General features: G+C 37.4%; 1 protein-coding gene across 4 annotated transcripts in view; it reads right to left on the bottom strand.

Moving 5' to 3' along the window:
- LOC149016067 (oxysterol-binding protein-related protein 1C-like) overlaps positions 1-21222 on the bottom strand; it is a 33914-nt gene extending 12692 nt beyond the window's left edge. Inside the window, exons 1-6 of one of the 4 annotated variants that reach the window (XM_089157194.1) lie at positions 21050-21222; positions 20143-20744; positions 19697-20053; positions 13693-13792; positions 5616-6058; positions 3205-3360 (exon numbers count right to left, since the gene is read on the bottom strand). In XM_089157194.1, the coding sequence (XP_089013320.1) occupies positions 3205-3360; positions 5616-6058; positions 13693-13792; positions 19697-20053; positions 20143-20679 (1593 nt within the window). In that variant the 5' untranslated portion in view covers positions 20680-20744; positions 21050-21222. Of the gene's footprint in view, positions 1-3204; positions 3361-5615; positions 6059-13692; positions 13793-19696; positions 20054-20142; positions 20996-21049 lie in introns of those variants that run through there. The other 3 variants (XM_089157195.1, XM_089157193.1, XM_089157192.1) reach the window with 3 other exon arrangements.
- Positions 21223-26016: the final 4794 nt, after the last annotated feature.

The following is a 26016-nucleotide window of genomic DNA, read 5'->3' as shown; positions in this document are numbered from 1 at the left end:
TTGAAGAGTTCTTCAACCAGGGCCACAGCAGCTACTCATAGGACCAAGCGCAAACTGCAAAGGAAATCTTGAGGCCCAAAATGACTAAGGCCACTACGAGCCTGGGGCGCTGCCCCCTACAACCCACACCGAATAGGACCCTCTTGTGAGGAGGAAGGTCCTTGGCAACAAAATGAGAAGCATAAGCCATACCCAACACTTCTTTTATGAGCTTATGATTTTTATTGAACTTATAATGGTTGTATTATTTGACTCTTGAAAGTCGAGAATGTGATGTTGTAATGTACTCATGGATGGAATTCTGTTGGTATTTAAGTTATTTAATGTATCTTATCACTTGCTTTTCATTTACATGTCCTAATGGTTATAACCTTGTTTTTCATTTAAATGTCCTACAATATTCATCCCTAAAATAGGCTAAATACCAACTTTGAGCCCAACCTGACCCCCCTAAGACGGTTCATGGAGTTCACTCGAGTTGGCCCGAGAAAAAACACCAAATTTCAAGCGAGATCTCGCTTTTCCACAAGGGAGAGATTGCCCTCGAGAGTGAGATCTGGGACCACGGTTCAAAATTCAAATTACTATACGGTAGTACAAGCATCAATACTGGTTACGTCACTTAGCCTTTTGAAACAATAAATATATTACACGTCATTTCAATATGCCAATTCCAAAATGCAGTTCTATATCTAAAATGCATATTCAAAAAAGGCTATTTGGAATAAAGGGGGTACTTTGTAGCAGTAAAAGCTTTTTCATTAGCAAAATCTCTTTCCAGCAAAAAAATTGGAAAAAAAAATATTTATGCAACAAATAAGTGATCAAGCCTTGGAAATATTTTAACAAACATCATTTGATAAGTTAGATAAATTAATTTAAATTTGTAATATTATAGGCTAGAGACTCTATAGACGTAGGCTAGATGTAGGCTAGAAATAAACCATAGGAGCTACTTCAACGAAAACTCCAAAAAAGATCGCATTAAAAGGTGAAGAACAAGAAAACAGCAGTAGAGAGAGAAACTAAATCAAGTTGAGACAAGAATTATCAATCATGTCAAATTTATGACCTTTTTATACATTAAGTTGTTTGATATCTATTCAAACCGAAATGTCGGCTCAACGGAGATACTGTATTTATGACCTTTTTATACATTAAGTTGTTTGATATTTTTTTTTTAATTTGACCAACTTCTCATCCTCGCCTACAGAAAAACTGAGATATCTCACAAGATCTGGCAATTTCTCAATCCATACTACATGGCTGTGGACCATGTCTCTAGTCTGTCACATAATATTTAAGGTCCATAGAAATTGCTACTATCCTAGGTAGATTATACAGACAAGTCACACGAGAAAGAAAAGGGTAATATGTTTAAGAGAGAGAAAGCAATGAAGACAAAGCACTAAAGATGGAAAATAGTATATGATCTTTGTGCAACAGGTGACCCATATAATACCTTCATTTGTAAGGAATAGAGGCAACCCCAGTCTTTTCCATGGTTCAAGATCTCAATCTCAAGGCTCATCTCATCCATGGTTTAAGATCAGGCAAGACAAGATAAAGGGCGAGACGCAACAAAGGGTGAGATTCCCACATCTAGCTCGAGATCTCACCATATCTCACAGATCTCTCCTTAAATCTCGCCATATCTTTATGGAACTCCCAATTTTTGCTAGATTTTGTGCAAATTTCAGTTGGATTTTTCACTTGCAACTGCTCTTAGCACATCTATAACACCAAAGGAAGATTAATCATTCTATGCTCGTCTTATGAACTTATGAGTTATGACTTAATGTAGAACTTCTAATGGTTTGTATAATTTTAATATTCTATTCTCCAGAGTCAAGATTGTAATACGCATATGGATGGAATTTTGATGACATTTAAGTTATTTGATGTATTTGGTACACTTGTTTTTCATTTATAAGCCTTAAGGGTTCTATATTATATGTTGTATAACCTTGCATTCCCCAATCTTGCAGCACTTCAGTTTCACACTTAGGGTCGACTTAAAACTCATACTTAGGGTTGTTTTCTCACAAATCCAAGGCCACCAATGTGTTCACATAAACCTAAATTAGGCTATTTGGCTACCAGATTTTATCCCAACCTGGACCCTAAAAACCCACCAAGATGGTCCATTGAGTTGGCCCAAAAAAGACCATATCTCGACCGAGATCTCGCCAACTCGGTCAAGATCTCAGTTTTTGGAAGGGGTAAGATCTCGCTAAGGAGCGAGATCTTGAACCATAATCTCACCAACTCAAAAAAGAGAGTTGGCTTGAGATCTCGCTAAGTGAGTCCAACGTTCTTTCCAACTCGAGGAGCATTAGGGTCATTTAAAACTGAAATTTTGTTGACCATCCTATTTCAGCCCTTCTGAACACATTGGTGATCAAGGATTTATGGGGGGGAAATTGTGTAAATGCGAGCTCCACTTCAGAGCCCAAGTGGGAAACCACTACGCTGAAGTGAAACCTTAAAGAAACCTATTGTACAGCTGAAGAGAAACCTTAAAGAAACCTATTGTACACATTTTATACTCATATTGTGCTCAAAGTTCAAAATTCAACAAGTCTAATACATTGCACATGTTCAGAGTTCAAATGATAATACAATCATCAAAGTTACAACTTGAGTTGAGACTCGAGACCTATGTGCTATAAGCATATTGTCTCATCTTGGACATCATCTCGTCTTGCTAAATGGAAAAAGAGAGATATCTTTCTCAGGAGTTTTCCAACCATGATCTTTCCTCCTCTACCACTTTCTCCTTTGCTCATGTATTTCATGCCTCCTCTCTCCTTCTCGTCTCAAACCCCTCCATTTTTCTCCTCTAAGGAGAAAAGAAAACCCATCTTTTCAATGCTGCTAACATATAGCTTACATAATGACCAGAATCAATATGTAGTAGTCCATATCAACCTATACAGATAGATACATATGAATCACCTTTTTTGTCTCCTTTTCCAAATGGTATATCTCACTATGTACTGGACCAACACTGTCAATAACTATGGGAATGATACACTTGATGCATATCAATACTTAATACCAGCCTACTACCTCAAAAAGCAATTCATTGAAAAACAATGTCTCAGAAATCAGTAGTTAAACTGAATAAAAGTAACTAATTATACATTGAAACCAAGGGGGAAATCTATATTAGTTTAAGAGTTTCTGTAATAAAGATGGGACCTTTTCCGAGATAAAACGAAGGCCTTTATCTGGATACGCAGCCTCATATGTCTCCCCTAAAAGTGGATTGAAAGGTTTGCAATGTCTTCCATCAGTTGAAGCATATCCAGAAACAGCAAAAGCTGCTACATTAAGAATCCTCATCAGGCTATTGCCCTACAAAATCAAATTAGCAGGTGCTTAGAAGTTGGAGAAGTATATTCACTAGATGCATCATTTCAAATTAATGATATACCATCCAAAGCATTTCCAAGATATTCAGCTCCAGTTTAATGTGTCATCAAATGGTAAAATGAATATGAAGACGACATTGATGAAGACTCAAGATTAAAAAGAAAATACAAAGGAACTCTACTTCTATAGATGTGAAGCCATATCAGTTACACTCCAAAAATAAATCAATCAATAAATAATACCCTCAAGTATAATACAGATATGGAATCTTATACCAGCTTAGCGTTATTAGTCCAGTAACAATTCTCTTGCCAGAAAATCCAAACTAATCAAGTTAATAAAGAAACCAAAGAACATAAAAGAAGTGCAGTTGCCTTCACAGATCTGGTGCCACCATTTGTCGATCTACCATCGATTTCTTCCCACAGGTAAGCAAGGTGGAGGTAACATCAGAAATGAAAAAAAAAATCTAATGATAATAAAACACTATCTTCATGGTTGTGAAAACATTTCTACATCAAAAAGAATTTAGGGCGTGGTCATCTATGCTTTGCTTCATCCCTAAGGCCAGTGCTTTAACAGTTGAAGGATTGACTCACTTGGTATCAGCAATCCAGACAACTGGAAACCCAACCAAATGAAAAATAATTAATAATAATGACTAATAGGGAAAATAAATAAATGTTTAGGAGGAAAATAATTAAATAAAATAATCTTTGCAGGATGAAGAATTTCACTTCAAAATTATTTTGTTCAAGAGAATACAGAAACTATTGACTCAACCAAAAAAATACTGTGCTTCATACCATAGAGATAAAGCACAAAAGGCAGGAATCCCTCCAATACTTACCTTAGCAACTCACTAAGAGTTCATCTCACATACGCTTATTCTAAATCACACATAATTTTGAGCAGAAAGCCCAATATCATTCAATAACAATAAAATCAGCGGGTCTTATGGGTGCTTACATTGTTATATCTTAATGACAGACTCATTTTTGACAGAAGAAAAATTAGAAGCATTCACATGCTAAACTAAACATGACTAGAAGAGGGGGAAAGCACACACACACACATACTTAATGGGACAACTACGACTAGGACTTTTCAAATCCACAATAGAAATTGAACTAAAACAAATGGATTCCCAGCCACACAAGTAAACTGGTTAGAAAAGATAAAGATATAACCCGAAACTGACCCACAACTGGAGACCCAGACCTGAACAGGATAAACCATCCCTAAACAAGATCCATAAATCACTGTACTGGTCTGGTATTACCCCCTGTGATGGTACTTGTTTACATCTCTGATCTGCAACAAATAAGTACTATCTTCAAAATAACCCAAATAAACTGATCGAAGTTTGATAGAACTTCTTTACTCCAGAACTGGTCCGGTGGTTTGTAACGAAAATATAACTGTCAGAAGTTATTCATTAAGGAGTTCACAGCACAGCTCACATGAACAACAAATGCTATTATTTATGGTGTATTTCCTTTTATGCCATTGATAGGGTTATAGTATATATTGAATGAAATGGGAGCCTCACATAGGATGGTGATCCCCAAGGTCACAACCATCTCCTTTCTCTTCTCTTCTCTCTTTTCTGTCTTTTCTCCTCATTATTTACACAACCATAGGAACTTTGCTCCAGGAAGCTCCCAAATGGTTTAACACAGATTACATGAGTCATTGTTGCTAGGGTTTCCAAACAAGACAAAATAATATATTGCAAAATAGAGAGAGCATATGAGCTGGTGAGATTTTATCTACAGGTTTCAACTATCTTTCAGGAGTATACCCATGGGCTGTAATGTCGGCCTAAGATCTCTTATGATGCACTTTGGATCTTTGGCATGAATTGACACACACAACACCCTAGTTAAGGTCATATTTCAAGGAAGATCATGCTAATGGTTAATTCATCCATGGATCGAATCAACAAGTCACATGGCATATTACAAGTAACTCTTATAAATACAATAATTAAAGGATCCATAATTCAATCACTGGTAAATTTGAAAAAAAACACCTGCGTAGTAATTCAATGACCCTAAATGAAGGGAATATGCCAAACAACTTCTAAGGGCTTTCAAGATCAGAAATCAGAAATAAAAGTGAGACATGCAATAATAAATATTAGAAATCCACAAACCAGAGGGTGTTTCTTGCAAGCAATATCTTTGCACAATTAAAAAGTAAGAGAAGCCATTCAGTTACAGTGGCAAACTTACCCTCTTACCCCATTCATTAGCTCGATCAAGAAGGTAAGAATATTCCAGATCTTCAAAACATTTTTGTAAAGAAGACAATGGCTCATTAAAATAAACTGGAAGACACACTTTGGTGAGATCCTTGCCGATATTGTCTTTAATCATTGACCAGAGACTGACTCCCTTCTCCTTCTCGACTGGATCGGGCAACCTCTTACGCCGCTTAACATATGGAAAGCTAGTTTCAATAGATTTTATTGAGGGATCGACACCATCCTCCGAATCAACAGCATAAAGGTCATCATCAGAATCAAATGATGATCTCCGAATGTCCGACCCACTATTGAAAGAACTGGATGAGAGAAAATCTCGTGTGTCAAAGAATGCGTTGTCATCATCATCTGTTTCTTCTTCAGCAGCATCATGCCTTTCATTATCATCTTCAGATTCACTATTACTTGGTTCTGGGTAATAAAAAAAAATTGGAATAAGAACATAAGAATGCTGAAACCTTACAACGAAGGAAACTGAATAAAGTAACTAACAGAAGCACAGATGACCAAGGAGAATAATCATCTTGATGTAAACAGGTTCTCAGTTAACAATCAGTTTTCATACCCTAAGCTCAAGAGAAATTCGTAACTAACTTTCAGCCACTCATAAAATACCATAACTATATACTCAAACTTTTAGAACTTCATAATTGTATTTAGTAGCTTTGTCTTCATTAAAAAGAGATACCATTAACTACTCATAAGATATGTACGCATTCATGGGCTGACATGGTGACATGGTGACATGGTGCCATTAAAAGATTAGCAGTATAGACAGACAAACTAAAGCATGTCTTCATACACCTTTTACTTTGTACATTATGGATCTAACCATGGAATAGGTTTGGTTTGGTCCTCATTCCAAGTACAAATCCAAACTATAAGCATCAATAATCAAATGCCTTTCAATCACTCATATTGAAAGAAGTAAAGTGACAGCAGCCTAAAAAAGTTAAAAGAATCAGCCATGTAATTCCATGATGAGAATGTGAGTAACAAAAGGAAAAATAAAGGGCTGGTTATGCCACAATTTTTATATACTTTTTCAATGATAGAACCACCACAACATATATTAAATAGCTATCTATTCATTGGTATTCACTAGAAAGGATGAACAAGGCTTTGAAGGCTTCTGCCCAAGCAGAGTCCTGGGGGGGCAGCTTTTCACCCAGCCTTGCCCCAACAATTGTTTCTGAAATGTTGTTTCAACTTTCAATACATTGACCTCAGGCTACAACAGTAATCCACCAACCGCAGCGCCAAGGGCGGCTCCTATTGGTATTTATTCATTATTTCAGAAAAATGCGGCAACAGAATATTGGTTTTCACACATTTGTAGGTTAAAGGGCACTGCATGAAAACATTACTAAATGAATATGGATGATGATATCTGGAGATCAAGCCACCTGCAGCTCACTTGGATCAATTGACTAACAATCAAGGGTGGCAGGAAAGAAGAAATTCCATAAGGCACTAAGAAAAAAGTTGGTTCTCATTCAAGAAGCCAAAGTTTCTATACAGATTACTGGTCTGGACCATGCAAGAGAACAGCTAGGGGGTGAAATGGTAATTTTGACCAGAATTTGTCAACATAGGTTGGATATTGGGCTCATTCAATCTGTAATTTCAAATAGTGCAACTTTATTTCTTAGACTGGCTTAGTCCAAATCATGATGGAGAGATATATGAAAACCCCTTTCTGACGAATTCGGAATTTCATTTTAGGATTTCCAAAAATGTGTCTCTGAGTGTGTGTGTGAATATATATAAAAGAGAGGAATTTAACACAAATGAGAGGTGCATATATATATATATATATATATATATATATATATATATATAGAAAAGGAGATATAAGAGAGAAATTTAACATGAATGAGAGGTAGATGAGGTGAAAATGTGTGTGAGAGAGGAGAAGATAAATAATATAGAAATGAGATGTGTTAGAACTTAAAAGGTAGAGAGAAATTGGGGAGAAGAGAGATTGAGAGAGATGAATCTGTGAGTTGAATGAAATTCCATGAAAGAAAGAAGGAAAAACAAAAAAGAACAATAAAATAAAGAGAAAGAAAAAGAAATATTAGAGATTTTCTTCTCTCTCACACACATTTTCACCTCATCTACGTCTCATTCATGTTAAGTCCCTCTCTTACATCTTCTTTCTTATAAATAACTTCACGCCTCCTCACTCTTTCCTTTCCTCTCTCCATAGTTCTTTTGGTTTTCCTTTCCTGTAGTTGTAATCTTTTAGCTTCGATTTGATTTTTTACAATAGACAAAGTGTATTAGGTTTAACTTTCACATAGAATTGCAACTGAACATTGGTGTTGGAATTGAAGAAATTATTGATCAGAAGGTTATCTTCATTCATAGGCCCCAATGGGGTATTTATAGTTACAATATGAGTAGGATAAGGAAATACAAAGCAAATAGAGTAGAAAAACCAATCCTAGATATTAGAAAACCTAGTCTAACACAAAATATGAAACCAATATAAAGAATATAAGAAAACAAAAGAAAAAACTAAAAGAGGAGTCTACTCCAATTAGGAAACCTTAATTATACTTCCAATACTCCCCTTCAAGTTGAGGCATGGATATCACACATGCCCAACTTGGCCAAAATAGTATAAAACATCTGTCCAAATAAACATCTGCAACTTGATCTTCAAACTTCATTAATAACTTATAGATTACGTCTACCTTATAGCCTTCCACATGCTTTGTCCTCATTTCTGCCACAACTTTAGGTCTTCAAGAAAGAATGCACAAGAAAAATGTAGAATCTTCAAATGTTGAAAAGACCAAATTTTAGTGCAAATTTGAGAGAAAATATATTTTTGGGGTAACAACTCCTAGGGTACAAAAGTAAAACTTCAGATTTGTAGCAATGTTAGATCTCTAAAGAGAAAATTTGCCAAATTAAGGGACAATCTCCAAAGGCGAGGGGAAAATTGTCAACATAAGTGACAATCTCCAAAGGTAATAGAGATCAAGTTCTGCAAAGGTCAAACACCAAATCTTCAGCACGGTTAGAGCTCCAAAGTGGAAGATGTCAAGAGGTAAGGGGCAAATCACTAGGAATAACAGAGATTAAGTTCTACACAGGTCAAAAAAGTTAGATCCATAGCAATGTTAGATCTCCAAAGTGGAATACTGCCAAGGTAAGGGACACATTTTCGAAGGTAACAGAGATCAAATTCCGCATAAAGAAGTCTGAAAGTGACTGCGGTCAAATTTTATACAAGGAAGTCTGAAAGAAAGGCATTTGAATAATGACCTAAAAAATGTAGACAATACTCTTAAAATAAACATTGAATTGTAGATATCTTCAATCTTCCCTCACATGTAACTTTACACGTGGGTAAAAAAATGACAAAGGAAATCCCTAAATGATATGGTCCTCGGTCCACCAGGGTAAGATAATGGCCCGAATGTAATTATGAGAACTCTTAGAAGAGAAAATTTAAACCAATGGGTAAAGTTGAAAAGGAAGAAATTGTAATGGTAAGATGAAAGTAGGCATGAAAATGTATGGATAGAAATTAGGGTAAGAAAAATATCATTAAATAAGTTACCTGAAAAAAAGAGAAGTTAAAGAGGTAACGTGAGGTGAAAGAAAATTAAAAAAATAGTGGGTAAATAGGATTCATAGGATAAAGGACAGCATCTTTTTTCCTCTGTGCTTTTTTTTTTTCTTCTCTTTTTTTCAAAGGAGACCCCTGTATATATCGGAAATTACAGAAAGACCCATGTATATATGGGAAATTTCAGGAAGACCCTTGGATATATGAGAAATAACAAACAGACCCCTAGATGTATGTGAATTCACAAAAACGACCCTGGACATATGGAAAATTATAAATAAACCCTTGTATATATGCAAATTCACTAATAGACCCCTAGTCTAGTTTGGTCCATGTCGGTTCAATGGAAGCTGGTTTGGTCTGGTTTAGAAGTATAAAATGCCTTCATCTAGAATGAGATTATGGTGAATCAATGGCTAAAGAAGTTCTCATGGAATATATTTCTTGCAATTTTGAAGATGGCAAAAGGTCTAGTTCTGGTTCAATGGTGATTAAAAGAAGAAGATCAGAAAAGGAGAGACCCTAGGTAATTACAGGTTTGAGTGACGGTATTTGTGGGTTGTAGGTTCATTGGAGGTTGCAGATTGCAGCGGCAGGTGGAGTTTCAATAAAGGTTCGATGGAGGGTTGCCAGTTGTAAGTTGCAACGGTAGCGAGAGGTGATTCGATGGAAGGTTCTAGGTTGCAAAATGAAGAAGAAGAAGAGGTGATGAGTTCCAAGTTGCAATTAATGGAGAAAAAAATTAGAAGGTGATGGTTTTGCAAGAATTTTCAGCTTGCAGCGATGTGGTTTTGGTGGTATGATGGCTCAAGTTGCAGCGATGGAAGAGGTAGTAGCAGCGGCAGCAATGAGGGAAAAGAGAGGGACTTGATTCCTCTAGTTTCCTCTCTCTTCCCTAATAGAAATTAGACTCTGATACCATGTTGGAATTTGAAGAAATTATTGATTAGAAGGTTATCTTCGTTCATAAGCCCCAATGGGGTATTTATAGCTACAATCTGAGTAAATCCTACTCTGAGTAGGATAAGGAAATACAAAGCAAATAGAATAAGAAAACCAATCCTAGATATTAGAAAACCTAAGTCTAACACAAAATATGAAACCAATATAAAGAATATAAGAAAACAAAAGATATAACTAAAAGAGGAGTCTACTCCAATTAGGAAACCTTAATTATACTTCCAATAATTGGAAATTCAGCTGCACTAAGCCTAAATGCAAAAACTAAGGATTGTTAATGCAAATTCATTCTTTATTCAGTTACGTTCTCTTCTCCCCCCCCCCCCTCATAATTTTAATTAATGGCATGCCTTTGTGTTTAAAAAAAAAAATTGATCATCCCCTCAACATCATGATTAACTAAATCTTGCAACTTGATTCATCCAAAAAAAAATTCTTCGCACTTGAGATTGGCTTATGAATAATCGATGGCATTTTTATAATTCCATGTACTCAAAACCAAGTCCAAAATTATGTATGCCATTAATTGTGTTTTGTATATGCAATTGCAAATTTCAATACAGACTCCCTTATAATTTCATGCTTTGTATGTGTTGTATAACTCATAGGACATGTTGGATTACAAATTGATATTTACTAGCTAGATTGCACATTAATTGTTCATAAATTTCATAAATGGATTCCAATTTCTAAGTGCTTCCCACATCAAAATTTCACACCTCTTTACTGCTTGCATAATTTTTGAAACATAGCTGTCAAGGCGACAAGGCAAGGCTAGGCGATAGAGGGCAATGAAAACCAAGGTGACAAAGGTTGCCTGACTAGTGTCGCCTTGACCCAAAAATGGGCCTGGGCGGCAAGGCGGCTGCCTAGGCGGACACTTTGACAACTATGTTAGAATCATTAATTCATTCTTGTTTTAATCCTGGTATCACTTTATTAATGCATGTTAATTTAGTTTAATTTTAATTCATGTCTTTCACTATTTTCAAAAGGGTGGTTCTTCGCACAATGGTCAATGCACCACAAATGTAGCCTAAGGTCAAGGCATCGGAACAGCCACTCAGCGAAAATTGCTGGGGTAAGACTTCATAGGAAAATCAGCAACCAGTTCACAAGTTTTTTGGTTCAGTACTTTCTTTATTTTACTTCAACATAATAAAATGGTTAATCAGTGCACTGCACCTAGGTTAGTTCTGAGAATTCCAGAACTCACCTCCCTGTGATCAACGCACATCCACAAATAACCCGTGCCCTTGCAGTCAATTTTATCATCCGGTGTTAGGACCCTAGGATGAGAGGCCATGTGGAATGAGGGTTAGTTAGGGTTATTTGAAATTATAAATAGAGGGATAATTGAGGGTTATAAAAGGAGGGACAAATGAGTGGAGAGGATATCGAATGTTTTATGAGAGTTCTTGGGACACCACTGTGAGGTGTGGGGGGTGACTGGCACCATAGAAACCAGTGTTATCTTGTTATTTCTTGCATTCTTGTATGAATTTTTGGGAAATATTATTAGGGTTTTATCAATTGGCATCAGAGCTGTAACGATCCAGGGAGGTGATGGCACTGCCTTCGTTTTCTGGTGAAGGAGGAGTTCAGAGATGGATTTTAGAGGTTCTTCTCTTCTGCTGGGAGAACCAGATCGAGGAAGAGCAGTGGTTGGGGGTAGCGATCCAACATCTGGAAGGAGAGGCACTTGACTGGATCTATCACAAGAATTGGACGGCATTTTCTTGGACGGGATTCAAAGAAGCCTTGAGGTGTGAGTTTAGCGACGGGAGACAATCGACATCAAATTTGGAGATAGACAACAACCAGGTTGAGAAGTATCGAATGAAGGATGAAGTACTGCCGGCTACGGAAGTCACACATCACCAAACGTGGAGCAAAAAGATGAAGATAGGATTGAGTGAAGATACCTACCGGACTAGAGTGGAGGAGCAATATTCTGCTATAAAATCGAGATGCAGTGAAGTGAAGAAGCATAGAAGGAGGCCAAGTACAATCGACGGCAAGTTGCAAGCGGCCAAAAATTCTATTCGCAGGAAAGGAAGAAGACGATGGAGTTTTAGGGTTTTTGAGGTTGGTTCGGCTCAACCCAAACCGGTCAATCAGTTTGGTTCAAACATTAAGGACCAAGGAGCTTCTAATTCGGGCCCAATTCAGGTATGCTTAGAATCAGATTTAGAGACCAAGAGATCTAAGTTCAAAGATTGGGCCGCACGTTTTCCTAAGAAACCCCCTTGGGCCCAGCCCATTCCATTAATCCCCAGCCCATCATATTTCATTCACTCAATATCCAACCCATATTTGTTAACCCATGATTTTAAGTGTTCATGTCTAGCCCATTTAATAGAATTATTTTGGGCCCATTACAGTTTCATAACCCAAAACCCAATCCCTACAATCAAACCAACGATCAGCCCATTACTCTTCACCCATGGGTTTAAGTATTTGGACCTTACTCCTTTTTATCATCACTCATGGGCCTGGCCCATTTCGTATACCCAAAATCCAAGCATTTTCAACATTACTTTAAACCCAAATAACTCAAACGGGTCAAAACCCAAACCCAAACCAAGCCTGAACCAAGAACTTGCCAGAAAATGGTCCAACCGAACCAACAAGTTGGGGAACCATCGTCTTCAACCTCTGAACTTCAGAATAGAAAGGGAGGCGGCAACGTTGGGGCTGCAGCGACTGAGGAAAATCCATCGTCTTCCAACAGCTGCACGCAGGCTCCTTGAGATGCAGCGGTGTGATGGGTATTAATTTTGTTGCGGGCAAAAAAAAAAAAAAACGCTCCAAGTCTGATTTTGAGCAGTGGGTGTGTTATTCAGCCTGGGAGGATGATTTTGATTTACTACGGTTATGCGGCACCATCACACGACTAAACTTCAACAATTCCATCACCTTGAGGACAAGGTGATTTTCGAGGGGCCAGTAGTGTTAGGACCCTAGGATGAGAGGCCATGTGGAATGAGGGTTAGTTAGGGTTATTTGAAATTATAAATAGAGGGATAATTGAGGGTTATAAAAGGAGGGACAAGTGAGTGGAGAGGATATCGAATGTTTTATGAGAGTTCTTGGGACACCACTGTGAGGTGTGGGGGGTGACTGGCACCATAGAAACCAGTGTTATCTTGTTATTTCTTGCATTCTTGTATAAATTTTTGGGAAATATTATTAGGGTTTTATCATCCGGTCAATCATAAAGCAACAAAAAGAAATCTTACCAATTCATAAATCAACATATCAACCTTCCAAATAACAGAAACATTCCCTACAGATCACTTAATAGGAAAAAAAATCGAAATAAAATAGGATAAATTAATTAAAAGCTAGCTTTGACAGTGATCATTAAAAGGAATAAGAGAGGGGGGAGGGGCGTTTGGTGCACAAATCAAGTCCAAGCATCTAGCATAAGCAAAAATTATTGTTGGACTTTCGCAAGTTGCAAAAAATCATGAAGTTCTGTTTCATGAATACATACCACTGTATTTATCCTGCCTTGACCTTGAAGAAGCTCCTTGCTCTTTCAACTGTCTTTGGCTTTCATCAACCAGTGTATTCTCCAAATCAACCTTTTCTGTCTACACAATGAAATATGCAGAATGGAGCTTTTTAGCATATCAATAAGAAGAAACTAGAGCTAAAACAGCCAAAATAGCAAGTCAACGTGCCAAGTTAATAGCCATGTATATGATAAATCCATGAAAAGCTTTCTAGAAAAATATAAGAAACATGCTAAGAACTGTCAAAGGCAACAGTAAGCTAGTCAGTCTACAGATAACAAGTACCATTAGCTGTGGATACTTTTCCTAAGTATCTCTAACCATTAATATGCTAATAAAAAGAAAAGTTAGATTAGACCTCAGTAAGGAAAAAAATCTTCATCAAAAATCTTTGTACATAAATTTTAAAAAAGCTACTGAAATTAAAGTCTCAAAAAGCAGAAGGCTGAACCCACAAAGTGGCTCAGAGCTTCTTTCAGTCATGAGGTATATATTTAGGGAAAATTTAATCATACAACTACTATTCTACATTCAAAATGAAGCAAACCCAATTAAAAATACATGCAATACAAACTGAACATCTAGATTCATGTCCCCTCATGATCACGCATAATACAGAGAGAAGCAAAAGAACCTAACGTCAATTTGCTTTCAGCAGACATGCAAAAAGATTAATCCCAGAACATAGAATTAGTTTGGTGACAAATTCTGTCTATCCTTGTGAAATTATACATCCAGATGAGATGATACAGCTCGGCTACCTAACAACTGTGTTGGATGCAGAGATCATCCTGACACCAGCACCGTTAGGTGTTGGGTTCACCATTGTACCAGCACTATTAGGTGTAAAATAGGTATAGGAATACTCCCTACAAAAGGTTTGGATTATAATTGAATTTTTAGTTAGTCTGTTAGTTATTTTATTACTCATTGTTTGAAGGGGGCTCCTAAACAACTGTTTAGGTGGACAGTAATCTTAGTCACCTTTTGAGCCATGGTTTCTATTTTTGAGTCCTAATTTAAGTTTGAAATCTATGTCAGCCCGAGTGGCTATAAATATTGATGTGATTGCTCAGTTGAGCTTATGGTTTGACTGATAAAAGTTTTATTAACAAGCAGTGGTTGGCACTGCAACAGAATTCTCCCCCCCCCCCCAGTGCTCCATGAAATTCTTTAAGCTTTACATAAACTTTGCCCTAATTGATCTCCACAAGTATTAATTTCTACAGTCAAGGACACCTCTGAGCATTCAACCTGCCATTCATCACAATCAGTAAGTCAAATCTTTAAAACTCCTTTTCAATCTTCATAATCCACAAACCGTAACCTACTCTAACACCTCAACAGACCAATTCCACCATTAGAATCCTTCCATAAATTGTCCACAGCATCAGCAAACCACCAGCATACTTGATCCAAACTGCTGTTTGTTCTCCCACTGAATCCCTAACTTCCATAATCTCAATTTTTTTCCAAGAAAACCCTTAATTTCAAGGTCTCATAATCCATCCATCCAAATCTTAGTTTCAAGATCTCATAACCCAGCCTTCCAAATTCTCTCAAATTTGGATCAAATACCGTCCATAAGCCCCATCTCCAAGTTCAAACCCTAAAACATATTTTTGCCTGAAGCTTCCTTTAAAAGCCAACTCCTTATTCCTATTTGTCAGAAACTTAAAATTCAGCATTCAAAATCCTTCTGAAAACCATAAAACCTTCACCATCAGCTACCTGACTAAACCTGGTTACCATAAAACCCTAAAAATGACCTCACCTAACCCTCAAGTGGACCCCACGCCCTGTTCTGACCTACCAAAGCCAACCAGTTCATCCTAGACCCTGGATATTGGCTCCTAACTGGATGCTTTCCAACCTTAAATAAGAATGATGCAATCCTAGATCCTGGAAATTGGCTCCTAGTCCTAGATGATCCTTGTCAATCTTGTGAGAAAAAAATAATGATGCATGCTACATATATGACATAGAAATTAAAAGAAAATTGGCTAAGGTTAACAAGTTTATGGAAATCCCAAACTATTGATTTTCTACATACCATCAAACCAAGAAGGTGCACAGAGAAAATGCAAGAGATTCTATTAAAAACTCAATTAAAGAAAATAAAATAGCTAGGTTCTATCAACTAGGCATTTGATTTGCATTTAGTGACTAAGTATTCAGAGGATGCTGAAGCCTTAGCCCCCAGGAGAATGAAGTTTACGTCATCAAAACAGAATGAGTTAGCACCTGCCAAGCTGACCCTTAACACGTTGTGGATGTTTTACAAGTTACAACCTCAAGCCCCTTAAGAAACATTCAAACCAAAGTGCTTCTGAAATTGAACTACACCTGTGGAAATGCGTCAATTTTACTAGTTATTACTGCAATACTGTTTTAAAAGTTTTCTCCAGGTCCACATGAATTTTACAGCTCTATAAATGTAGCTCAACAATCTTTTATCGCCACTAGACTGTTCAAACTATTAGATATGTCTGATTTTACAGCAAGCTCAGACGGTCCAGGATGTATATGAATGAACAGTCAAATGGTGGGCTGTAAATCACAAAAGCCATGAGTACCACATAATGGATGAGGAAAAAAGTTATACTGCCACTAAACATGTTTCTTTTGATCTGCATGCAAGAAAAATCAGTTTGTCTTAATACATTATGTACTACGTCAGTTTCTCTTTTCTTGTTCTAATGGAATATGCCCATTCTTATTTTCAGGGTGGGGCGAGTGGCAGCATGATTAACACCCCACAAGTTAGGTGAGTACAGTCAATATATGCATGGATAAGCTCAGATTACAAGCAACCTATAATGTATAGTACACCAAAAAGTAGCCAGTAATAGCCAGTAATTATGCTCAACCATTGGATGATAGGTGCTTTGACCCAATATTTTCCATTAGCGGATCAACTAGGGCCCAGATTTCATGTATAAATACACCATGATACCTATTACCTGTCAGTATTAACTAATTTAAAGTTGGCCATGCAACAGTATAAACTATAAAGCCTGAAAAGTCCATGGTGACTAAACCTACAAGGGAAAATTGCCAATGCATGGAAGGCAAATGGCATGGAAATTGACAGGTAACCAATCTTGACCATGCCCTTCCAATTCAACAGCTGGATCTGCCAAATCATCCTTCCTGTAGCTAACACATTGAGTTTCCAATGTATGGAAGTTTACTATTAAGATTTTACATAATCCATTATCTTATGTGCATTCAGATCAATGCACAAAAAATATCCTGCTGTGCTCAGACAAAGTGGAGAAAGGGCTTTCATGAACTAAAACTGTATAAAATTTCCATCTTTTCATTGATATAACGGATGTCTCCTTCCATTCAAATAAATAAATATCTAAGCAACCAACTACAATACATAAACACAAGAGAAGGGCAACACACAACTCTTAAAAGCCACACCATAAATGATTTAGAAAATGATCAGCTAGCCATATAGCAGTCATTGGAGCAATTCTGTATAGGGATAGTGTCAGATTTTCTTAAAAGCTACTAATGCTGGAAGGATAACTTCCAAAGGGCAATCCATAAGTATAACCAACAAATTGTAGGCAAAAGTACCAGACTTTCATTCATTAGTTTGTGTCCCTTTATCCCTTTCTGTTCTTTTCTCCTCTTCTCCTCTCTGTTCGTCTACTTTTCCTCTCTTCTTCTCTCCTATCATGGTTTGTGTAAGTCTCATCTATGCAAGATTGGTCCTCCATCTTTCAGTCTCCAGGGACAAGGATCTTTACATATTAGCAAACATACTCCTTGCCATCTGTTACATACGGCCACTGCCCTACTGTGTCATTGCCTTTGGTTTTAGCTGCCCTGTTGCCAATTCATGATGTCAGCCCTACAGTTGCAACTTCAGTATATCCTGCAAGGCTACAACCATGATGCCCTCTGCAATGCTACATTGCTCCTGCTGAGATGCCCGCTGTGAGGCCCCTTTTCACCAAACAGACTGGATACTGTGTCGGTGCAGCTTGGCCTACTAGCCTAGTTTTTTTATCCATTTTGGCCTAAAATTTGCTTGTATTGCATTTCTAGCTTTCCTATAAGGTTTCGAGCCATTTGTTTAGCTGTATTTTCTTTTCTTTAGTCTTCATTTGTGTTCTTTCCCCTTCCCCTTTCTTTCTTTTTGTTAATGATGAATTATTTATTCATCCAAAAAAAAAAAATTAAGGAAGGTGGTATAGGTTGCCTGGGTATCCCGTAGAATCTAGTGAAGTTGTAATAGACTATTTATCTTTTTACGTTGTGGACTTGTAATGTCATGAGATGAGTTTTATGGTAGATGGTCAACACCAATGTTCTATCATTTCCTTTTTGTGCCAAGACTACGAATAATCTACAGCAAAAGATAAGTTGTATGCGCTCCTTCACCAAGTAACAAGTCAAAGCATTAAAACAATGTAAAGTTTTGGACAGCACAGACTAGTGAAATAAAATGTCTCAGGCTAGGTGATGCAGTTGTCTTAGCCTGGCTGGACCAACATGACCCACTTTAGAGGCTTGAACCAAGAACTGGTCTGGCAAGGTTGGAAGTTTACCAAGGAAGCAATATTTGTTTGAGTTTATTTATTTGAAATGAGTCGAATACATTGAAGCTTGTTATATTTTTCCCTTTTTTCTTTTCAGGATGTGGCTTTTTATGTATGCTCCACTAAGGTCTGCTTAAGCTGTCAATTTCATGGGAAATCATTTTAGCAGCCAAAAACTGTGATAAAAGTCAGCGTCACCCACCTGCACCCCCATAGAAACATAGAACAAGGTCCACCAATTTCACATTGTAACATTAGTTCGATGATTAAATGGACTGGTGCTCTAAGCACCAAGTTCTAAACATTGATAATGGGAACAACAGCATTTGGAAAGTGATGCAATTCTAAAAGTTTTGTAAGTGCATCAGGATCCACTTTTAATTGTAGAATAGCAATAAATAACTGAAAGAATGCTATAGCGCTAATACTTGACAATGCAAACAACAGCATTTGGAAAGTGATGCAATTCTAAAAGTTTCGTAAGTGCATCAGGATCCACTTTTAATTGTAGAATAGCAATGAATAACTGAAAGAAAGCTATAGCGCTAATACAGTATTGCATGCCACCATAGATGAGAGACAGGAAATACACACTGAAAATAATGAAGACTATAACCCTGAGCCTTTTCCACTTCACAATGATAATATCCTTTTTCAGCTTATAATTAGTTTCCAAACAACCTAATAAAGTGACAAACAATATAAAAGAAAATTCCATGAACGAAATGAAGGCTGTGAATAAGTTGAAAATGGATAATCCTAATCAGAACCTAACTTAGAGAAAGAATAAATAAAAACATTAACTGGATAAAACAGAAAAACATCTTCAAGACAGAAATACAAATTTCGGCTAGAAAATAAAACTAAAAGCATGGTATAAGTCATGATAGTGAAGTCAAACAACAGCAGAAGGGAGTACAGGGAAACAAGAAGGAAGCTAGGATTTGTTTTGGATGGACTTTACTAACTAAACCAACACAGGTGATCAAAACCGCTTCAGTTTGTCTCATTTGTAGCGGGTGTCCTTGAAAATAAGTAAGAAACTTAAGTAAGAAAATAAGTAAGAAAATAAACCTTATCAAAAAAAATGTAGCACAAACCACAAAGCTCTCTTCCCATCAAAACATGAGAATTGTATTTCTGAAAAAAATTTGATGATCATAAATTCCTTATAACAAATAGATGTAAAAAAGAATACATCTGAGTTCAAGGCTGGTTCATATCTGAACTTCCATACAGAACGAACATGCGAAAGAATCAAATTAGATTGTTACAAAACAAAAAGTCAATTCCATGGGGAAAAACGACGAAATGACAAACCTCTGCCCTACAAACTCGTAGTATGAGAAATACTCGGAGAAGAAACTGAAGAACAATCCTGAATTCGAATGGCAAGTTGTTTTTTACAAATCATTATATGTACCTCTAACTGCCGCAGTGTGTCGAAGAGGAGAAACTGTTTCTGTTTGAGAAGCACTAGTTGGTTCTGAAGCGTCGAGAATTCACTCCTCATGATCTGCTCAGTGTCCTGAATAGCCGTCTCGTTGACGCCCTCATCCAGCAGCCTCTGCCTCAACTTCTCTGTTGACACGACAACATTCTCCATAGGAGCCATTAACTCGCTGTTTGAGATCCTCGGAAACATGTCCTTCACAGCCTGCAATGCTTCCATCCAAGCAGTTCGATCGTCCCTCGTATCGGCCCTCAAATGCAGCCTCTTCGTGCCAGTGAAGATGGAGAATCTTTTGTCATCCGACCTGCTTTCGCGGATCGACGAAATCTAAAGAAAAAAACAACAGAATTACGATTGGCAATTTTAACCTCTGATGATTAAAGTCAAGGGGGCAAGATAGAACAGAAAATAGAGACCTTGAGGTGAATTTCACCGAATGGCTTCCGGCGAAGTTGTGGTTGGCCATTCTTGCGGCGGCTGATCCGACGGAGCGATTCTTCACCAATGACCTTTGATCCTTTCTCAGTTTCTTGATTGACAACGATCTTATCAGGTCCATGGATCTTGTAATAAGACAAAACACCGTCTTGAAGAACAAACCACCGTGGCCTCCAACCTTTACCGTAATTCACCCACTTATAAAGGATTCCACAGATGCCGTTCCCTACAATATCGTTGATCTTCACACACTCTCTATGATCGGCGTGTGCATCGTGCAACGACGAAAGCCTCGACAACAACTCCATAGAAGGAGTACCACCAGACCTCATACTCAACCGTGCTAAATCGCCACCCCCGTTATTATAGTTATGGCTGTTGGTGCGAAGTCCGCCATTGGAATTGTGACTATTGCTACTGCTAAGATCGACGGGAGGAGACTCACGGTGGCGATTCGTTAAATCAGATCTCGTTGTAGTATTCGTATTCGTCGATTGTGGTTGGTGAGGAGGCATATCGAGAACCTCCTTCAATGAAGAATCCGACGCCGCCGACGGCGGCTCCGTATTTCGTTCAGAAACTGTGGAGACGCAGCAGAAAGGATGCATTAGATTAAAAACGACAAACAGAAAATGATTCAAATCATGGCGGAGAATTCACGAAGAACCATCACTGGTGGTGGTGGAGCTTCGTCGGAGACTTTCAGATGCTATAATTAGAAGAGAAATAAAACGAAGAAAGCCCAAGCCACCTTTGCCCCGCTAGAATGCAAATCACGCGGACGGTTTTGCTTATTTATATTTATTAGAGATATATATCTGCGTTCTTATCTATTTATAATACATAAAAATTTTAATTTTATTTATTTTATTTATTTATTTATACCTCTATTGACTAGAACTAGCAACTAGCAAGAGAGAAGAAGAACAGTGACAGCGACCTTTCCGATGACTTCGCCTGTCGCCGGAGGCGAAGAAATTCCGGTGGATATTCGCCGGTATTCAGACAAGTCCAAGTGGCGAGGAACAAATTCCAGGGCGGTTGTTTTGCTTCTATAATGATTCTCTGCGCCAGTGCTCCTCGTTTTGTTTTATTTCCTCTCTGAATTCGGCTTTTATAAGATGTAGCTGAATATATGGTAATAAGACGGGAGGTAAGCCAACTAGGTACTCCATGATTGACACATGGTACATTGTCCACGTGGCATCAAACTAGTGGTTGATCGATTTGGGGCCCATAACTAGATTCGGTATAGAGATGAACGGAGTGAGAGATTAGGGACGCGCACGGGATGCGTGGTACGCCTGAACGATCTGTGCTGCGTCCGTGCAGAGGCCTACACGTATGTGGACAAGGCAACATGTGTGTCTGTCTCACAGAAACAGAAGACAGAAAGAAGGCTAATTCTGCTCTTGCTTGTGACTATGGCCCCACCTTAGATGCTAATCTGAAGGTTCTGAGGGAAAGTATTATGTGAAGCCCACCACTACAATTGATTCCCTTCGGGTTCCCTCTTTTATTCTAAGATTCTGCTTACGTGGATCATAATTATTTATTTACTGGGTGACTCAGACTTCTAGACGACTTGAAATAATTTTTCATAAAGAGAGGGGTAAAATGGTGAAAATAAAAAATCCAGGTCAATCTGCCTAATGTGAACGGAAAAGCCTTCGTTACAAAGCGGTCAAGAGACCAGGACTAGAGTGGCAGCCATGTTTTCTGATGCGGGTCTGACAGTTACAGAGTCGGGTCTGCGGTCATGGGTTTTGGTTTATGGTTTATTTGACCGAACCTCTAAAAGGTTTTAAAGGCGTGTTAAATTCAACAAAGACACCCGACACGAAAGTTCATTAATTCCGTGTTTCGTGATCATAACGAACCAACCGGATTCTTCGAATGAAAATCTAAACAATTAGAAAATAATAAATGAAATTATTAAAGATTAGAGAAATGCAGGATTCTGTTGAACGGTCAGGATATCATTCGAGTAAGAACGCTACTAATACTATATTTTATAATAAATACAAAATAAACCGTCCTATTTTGTTGAATTTTATTTTATGTCATTATTGGCATTAAATCCTGGAAATCCAGCCCTCAGGAAAACTTAACTTGTATCTGGATAAGACTTTGTACCTAATCATATGATTATAAAACCACAGCAAAGATAGTAACGGAAAGCAACTTAAGTAAAGCATAAAAGAATCTTCCACCAAATGGATTCGATCCCACGATTTCGTCAAGCGACTTTGCCAGGTTACTCTTTTGATATTCTTATATATATTTTAAAACCCTAAAAGTCTATATGCCAGCGTGGCATTCAGGTTTTTAATTTAAACTCATTTCTAACGTATACAATTTTTCCTTTTTTCTTTTTGGAAAAATAAAATTTTTCCTTTTCATGAAAAGGAAAATAGGATTTTTTTTTTTTTCCTATGTAAAATCACATGCATTAAATAAGAAGGAGATAATTGATAGCTGAAACATTTGTACATAACATGTATTGGCTTACTTCTCGGTACCACTTTTGTTATTTATGGATGAGTAATAATGTAATACATGCATCAACTGTATTGAACGGAATTGTAAGCTTGCTATTGGAGTGAGTTCTTCTGATTGAGAATCTTTCAGATGTATATAGGGTCCGACTCTAACCCTTATAAAATCTTTCAGTTGGTCCAAAAGGTTTACCCCTGTTGGGCATTCAAGTTGATATGATTGGTAAAAATATGTACATTTTAAAAGGTTCCCACACCAAATTCACATCACAAATAAAACCCATTTAAGAATGTCACACAGTGTACTTTTTTGTAGCTGAGGTTCATCCGGGTCAGCTTATGTGCATCTTGAATACATTCCTCAAGGGGGAGACGCTGTCTGCAAGAATCGAACCCACAACTTCTTCACTGAAAAATATGAATCTCTACCACTCTACTAATCTTGCATATTGTTGGTGCTAAATTTTCCGGAGATCTTGGACCATAGTTTCACACCAAACCAACTAAGATCTGGCTCGATCTAACTTGCTTGATTCCTCAATCAGTTTCTCGTTCCTGGAAAATAGAACACCAGTGAGAAACTGAGCCGATCGTCTTGATCGGTATTGCGTCTCCGACGGTCTAGTCAGAATGGTGAAGACGATGCTTCAGAGCTCGAAAGAGCTTCTGAAGTGTTCTAATGGAGTAAAATTAGAAAGTATCAGTGTTCAAGTTGATCTGAGAGACTTATCCTTAACGAGTTCATTGTTCCTTTATATATAAATTTCCCACCTGTCTTGCTTTTAACCGTGACCGTCGGATCATAGCATAGGATTGGATGGCCGTGATTAGGCCTTCTTCATAGTTCATGGGCGGACCCATAGATCGCTTTTCTTTGCTAGTTAAAACCAATCAAATCATCATAAGATCGGAGTGAACCGGCATGAACCGGGATTGGGATTTTTTAGTTACAACACGAGCCCCCAAGCCTGTTGATCAGGTTGAATTGGTATGAGACTCTAGTCAGGAGGTTTGAATCTTTCTTCCAAGTAATTCCAGAATATTGTGTTTGTCATGATCTTATAGATTTCATCAGAATCGTTCAAGTAGAATAATTTTCTCCATATTTTTCTCTTTAAATGTCGACTCTTGATATGCCATTTTAATCTTTTCACTATTTCTTCCACGTGGCAGAACTTCACTTGATCAATGCCCTGTAACTTTTTTCCAAAAATTACGATTTTTCAAAACTGTAGCCTCAGGTTTCCAAGTCATCATTAACTCGTGCGTTGATCCATGGTCCATCTCTTACATAAAACTGTAATTTTCTCGAAAATCAAATCATCCATCGTAATCATAAGGTTACTGTGCTCAGCCCCCAAATCATTTTGCAGATCAGCCGAAATCTTCATCTATCAGACATTTTTATTCTTTCTTAAATATAACTTTTTGTCTTCCTTGATGTTATCCTCTCTTGCGCCATTTGATCATAAATTATGTCTTTTCCTAGTGTGCGATTATCACATCTCTCCCAACTCCTTTTATATATATTATCTTCGTGTTCAACTGTAATGCTTCTAAATCCACCGATTGATTCCACGCGTCGATTACGAATAGTTACGACCATCGATCTTGAAACATCATATATTTCCCTCCACTTTTCAAGAAACCTCTTTCGCTTTACTTCATCCTTTATATTTATTCATCTTATGCCATTTGTTCTCGCCCATACTCTGTCTGCATCCTTCGAAAACACCAAACATATTCATCCGTCATTTCCGTTACTCTTCTTGCTTCTATTTTCATTCTGCGAATCTTCACTTCCTACATTTCCTTATTTGCCATGGATCCTTCGACTAATCCTTCAGCACCCCACACTTCTAACCAACCCACTATTCTTTCAAGTGCTAATCAACCAGAGAAAACCCTATATAGAGAATTGGAAATTATAGGGAATTGCAATCAATAAGAATTGCCATAGATACAGATCCTTCAGAGCCGTATCACTTTGACTCCATGATTCATTGCTGTCCAGGGATGCAGGGAAGAAGATAAGAAAATTGTGAATGTACCATATGGATGTCCATGATACGGTGTCACACAAGGTCGAAAGATGAAGAAGGCATGAGGTATACTATACTACAACTTTGACCAACTGTCTGTCAAACTTATTATGATCTATGTGCATCCTACGTGCCGGTGGGGCCCACTACAGAGGATGGTCAGTTACATCTGTCGTGTTTTGTTCTGACACTGTGGTTGGTTAGTTTAGCTTGGACCTTGGTACTGAAATTTTGTTGCAGAGAAGAGAAGGAAAGATAACGGCAAAAGCAGAGGACACATGGCAGTAGAAGCTGGTCTCACGTAACGGGACCCTTCCGTCACCCATATCCGTTCAAGTTTCAAGTTTCAAGTACTTTACCCTAAAAAAAAAAAAAAACCATTTCTCACCTTGAATCTAGTAATAAAAGAAACATATCGAAATGAAAAAATTTAGTCCGTTCGATTTTTGATGTTTAAATATTTATTTTTACGTTTTAAAAGTAAAGTGATTTTTTTTTGGGTAATCAAAGTCAAGAAACTAAACCATATCATTATATATACCGATTTTATCAAAAATAATAATAATAATTATATATACCGGTAGAGTGTGGAGTTAGTAATTCTTAGTCTAAAGGATAACATGTTGTGATTATCTGGAATTTTGATGGGGGTTTTTGTTAATTTGTTGTCTTCACTTATTTTTCTTTCTTTTATCTCAGGTCTCTCTATGGAGGCAAAGCCTGCAGAGGAGTGTCTTTATTGGCAAAGGAATTACGGTCGGAGAAGATTATGATATACTCGGATTGTCTTGCGGTCATCTCTAGATTGAATGGAATGGTTGACTCGACTGACCAGGTGGTGTTAGCAATTTTGAGTCATATTAAGTCTAGATGTTTGGATTTTGTTTCAATTCAATTGCGCCACTCTCATGAGACTGAAAAACTATATAGCTGATTTCCTCACCATGGGTTATCCCCCGTCTTAAATTTCCGCGAGTTTGGTGGGTTTCTCCACTATTCTTGTTGCTCAACCATTCATTTGTAATTCTTAGCATTTTCAGCCTATATTCTTTGAGTAATAAAATCTTTTACTCTTCAAACCACACAAAAAAAAAAGGTCAAAAAACTCTTATCTCCTACTTTGTATTTTCATAACACTAAGACTAAGATTGGATAAAGAAATTCCAATGAAGTCTTTGTGATAATCCAATGTATACAAGCTAATTTAACTTAGCTTATTGAATTTAGTTCTAGATTGACCAGACCTAATGAAAATTCTTCATAGAAGTACTATAATCTCTCATAAGTCGATTGTGTGGAAAAGAGGTAAATA

Source organism: Hakea prostrata, chromosome 5 (assembly GCF_041222555.1).
Source record: "Hakea prostrata isolate BN-2017 chromosome 5, UWA_Hpros_2, whole genome shotgun sequence".
Lineage (NCBI taxonomy): Eukaryota > Viridiplantae > Streptophyta > Magnoliopsida > Proteales > Proteaceae > Hakea > Hakea prostrata.
This window is presented reverse-complemented; position numbering and strand designations above follow the sequence as displayed.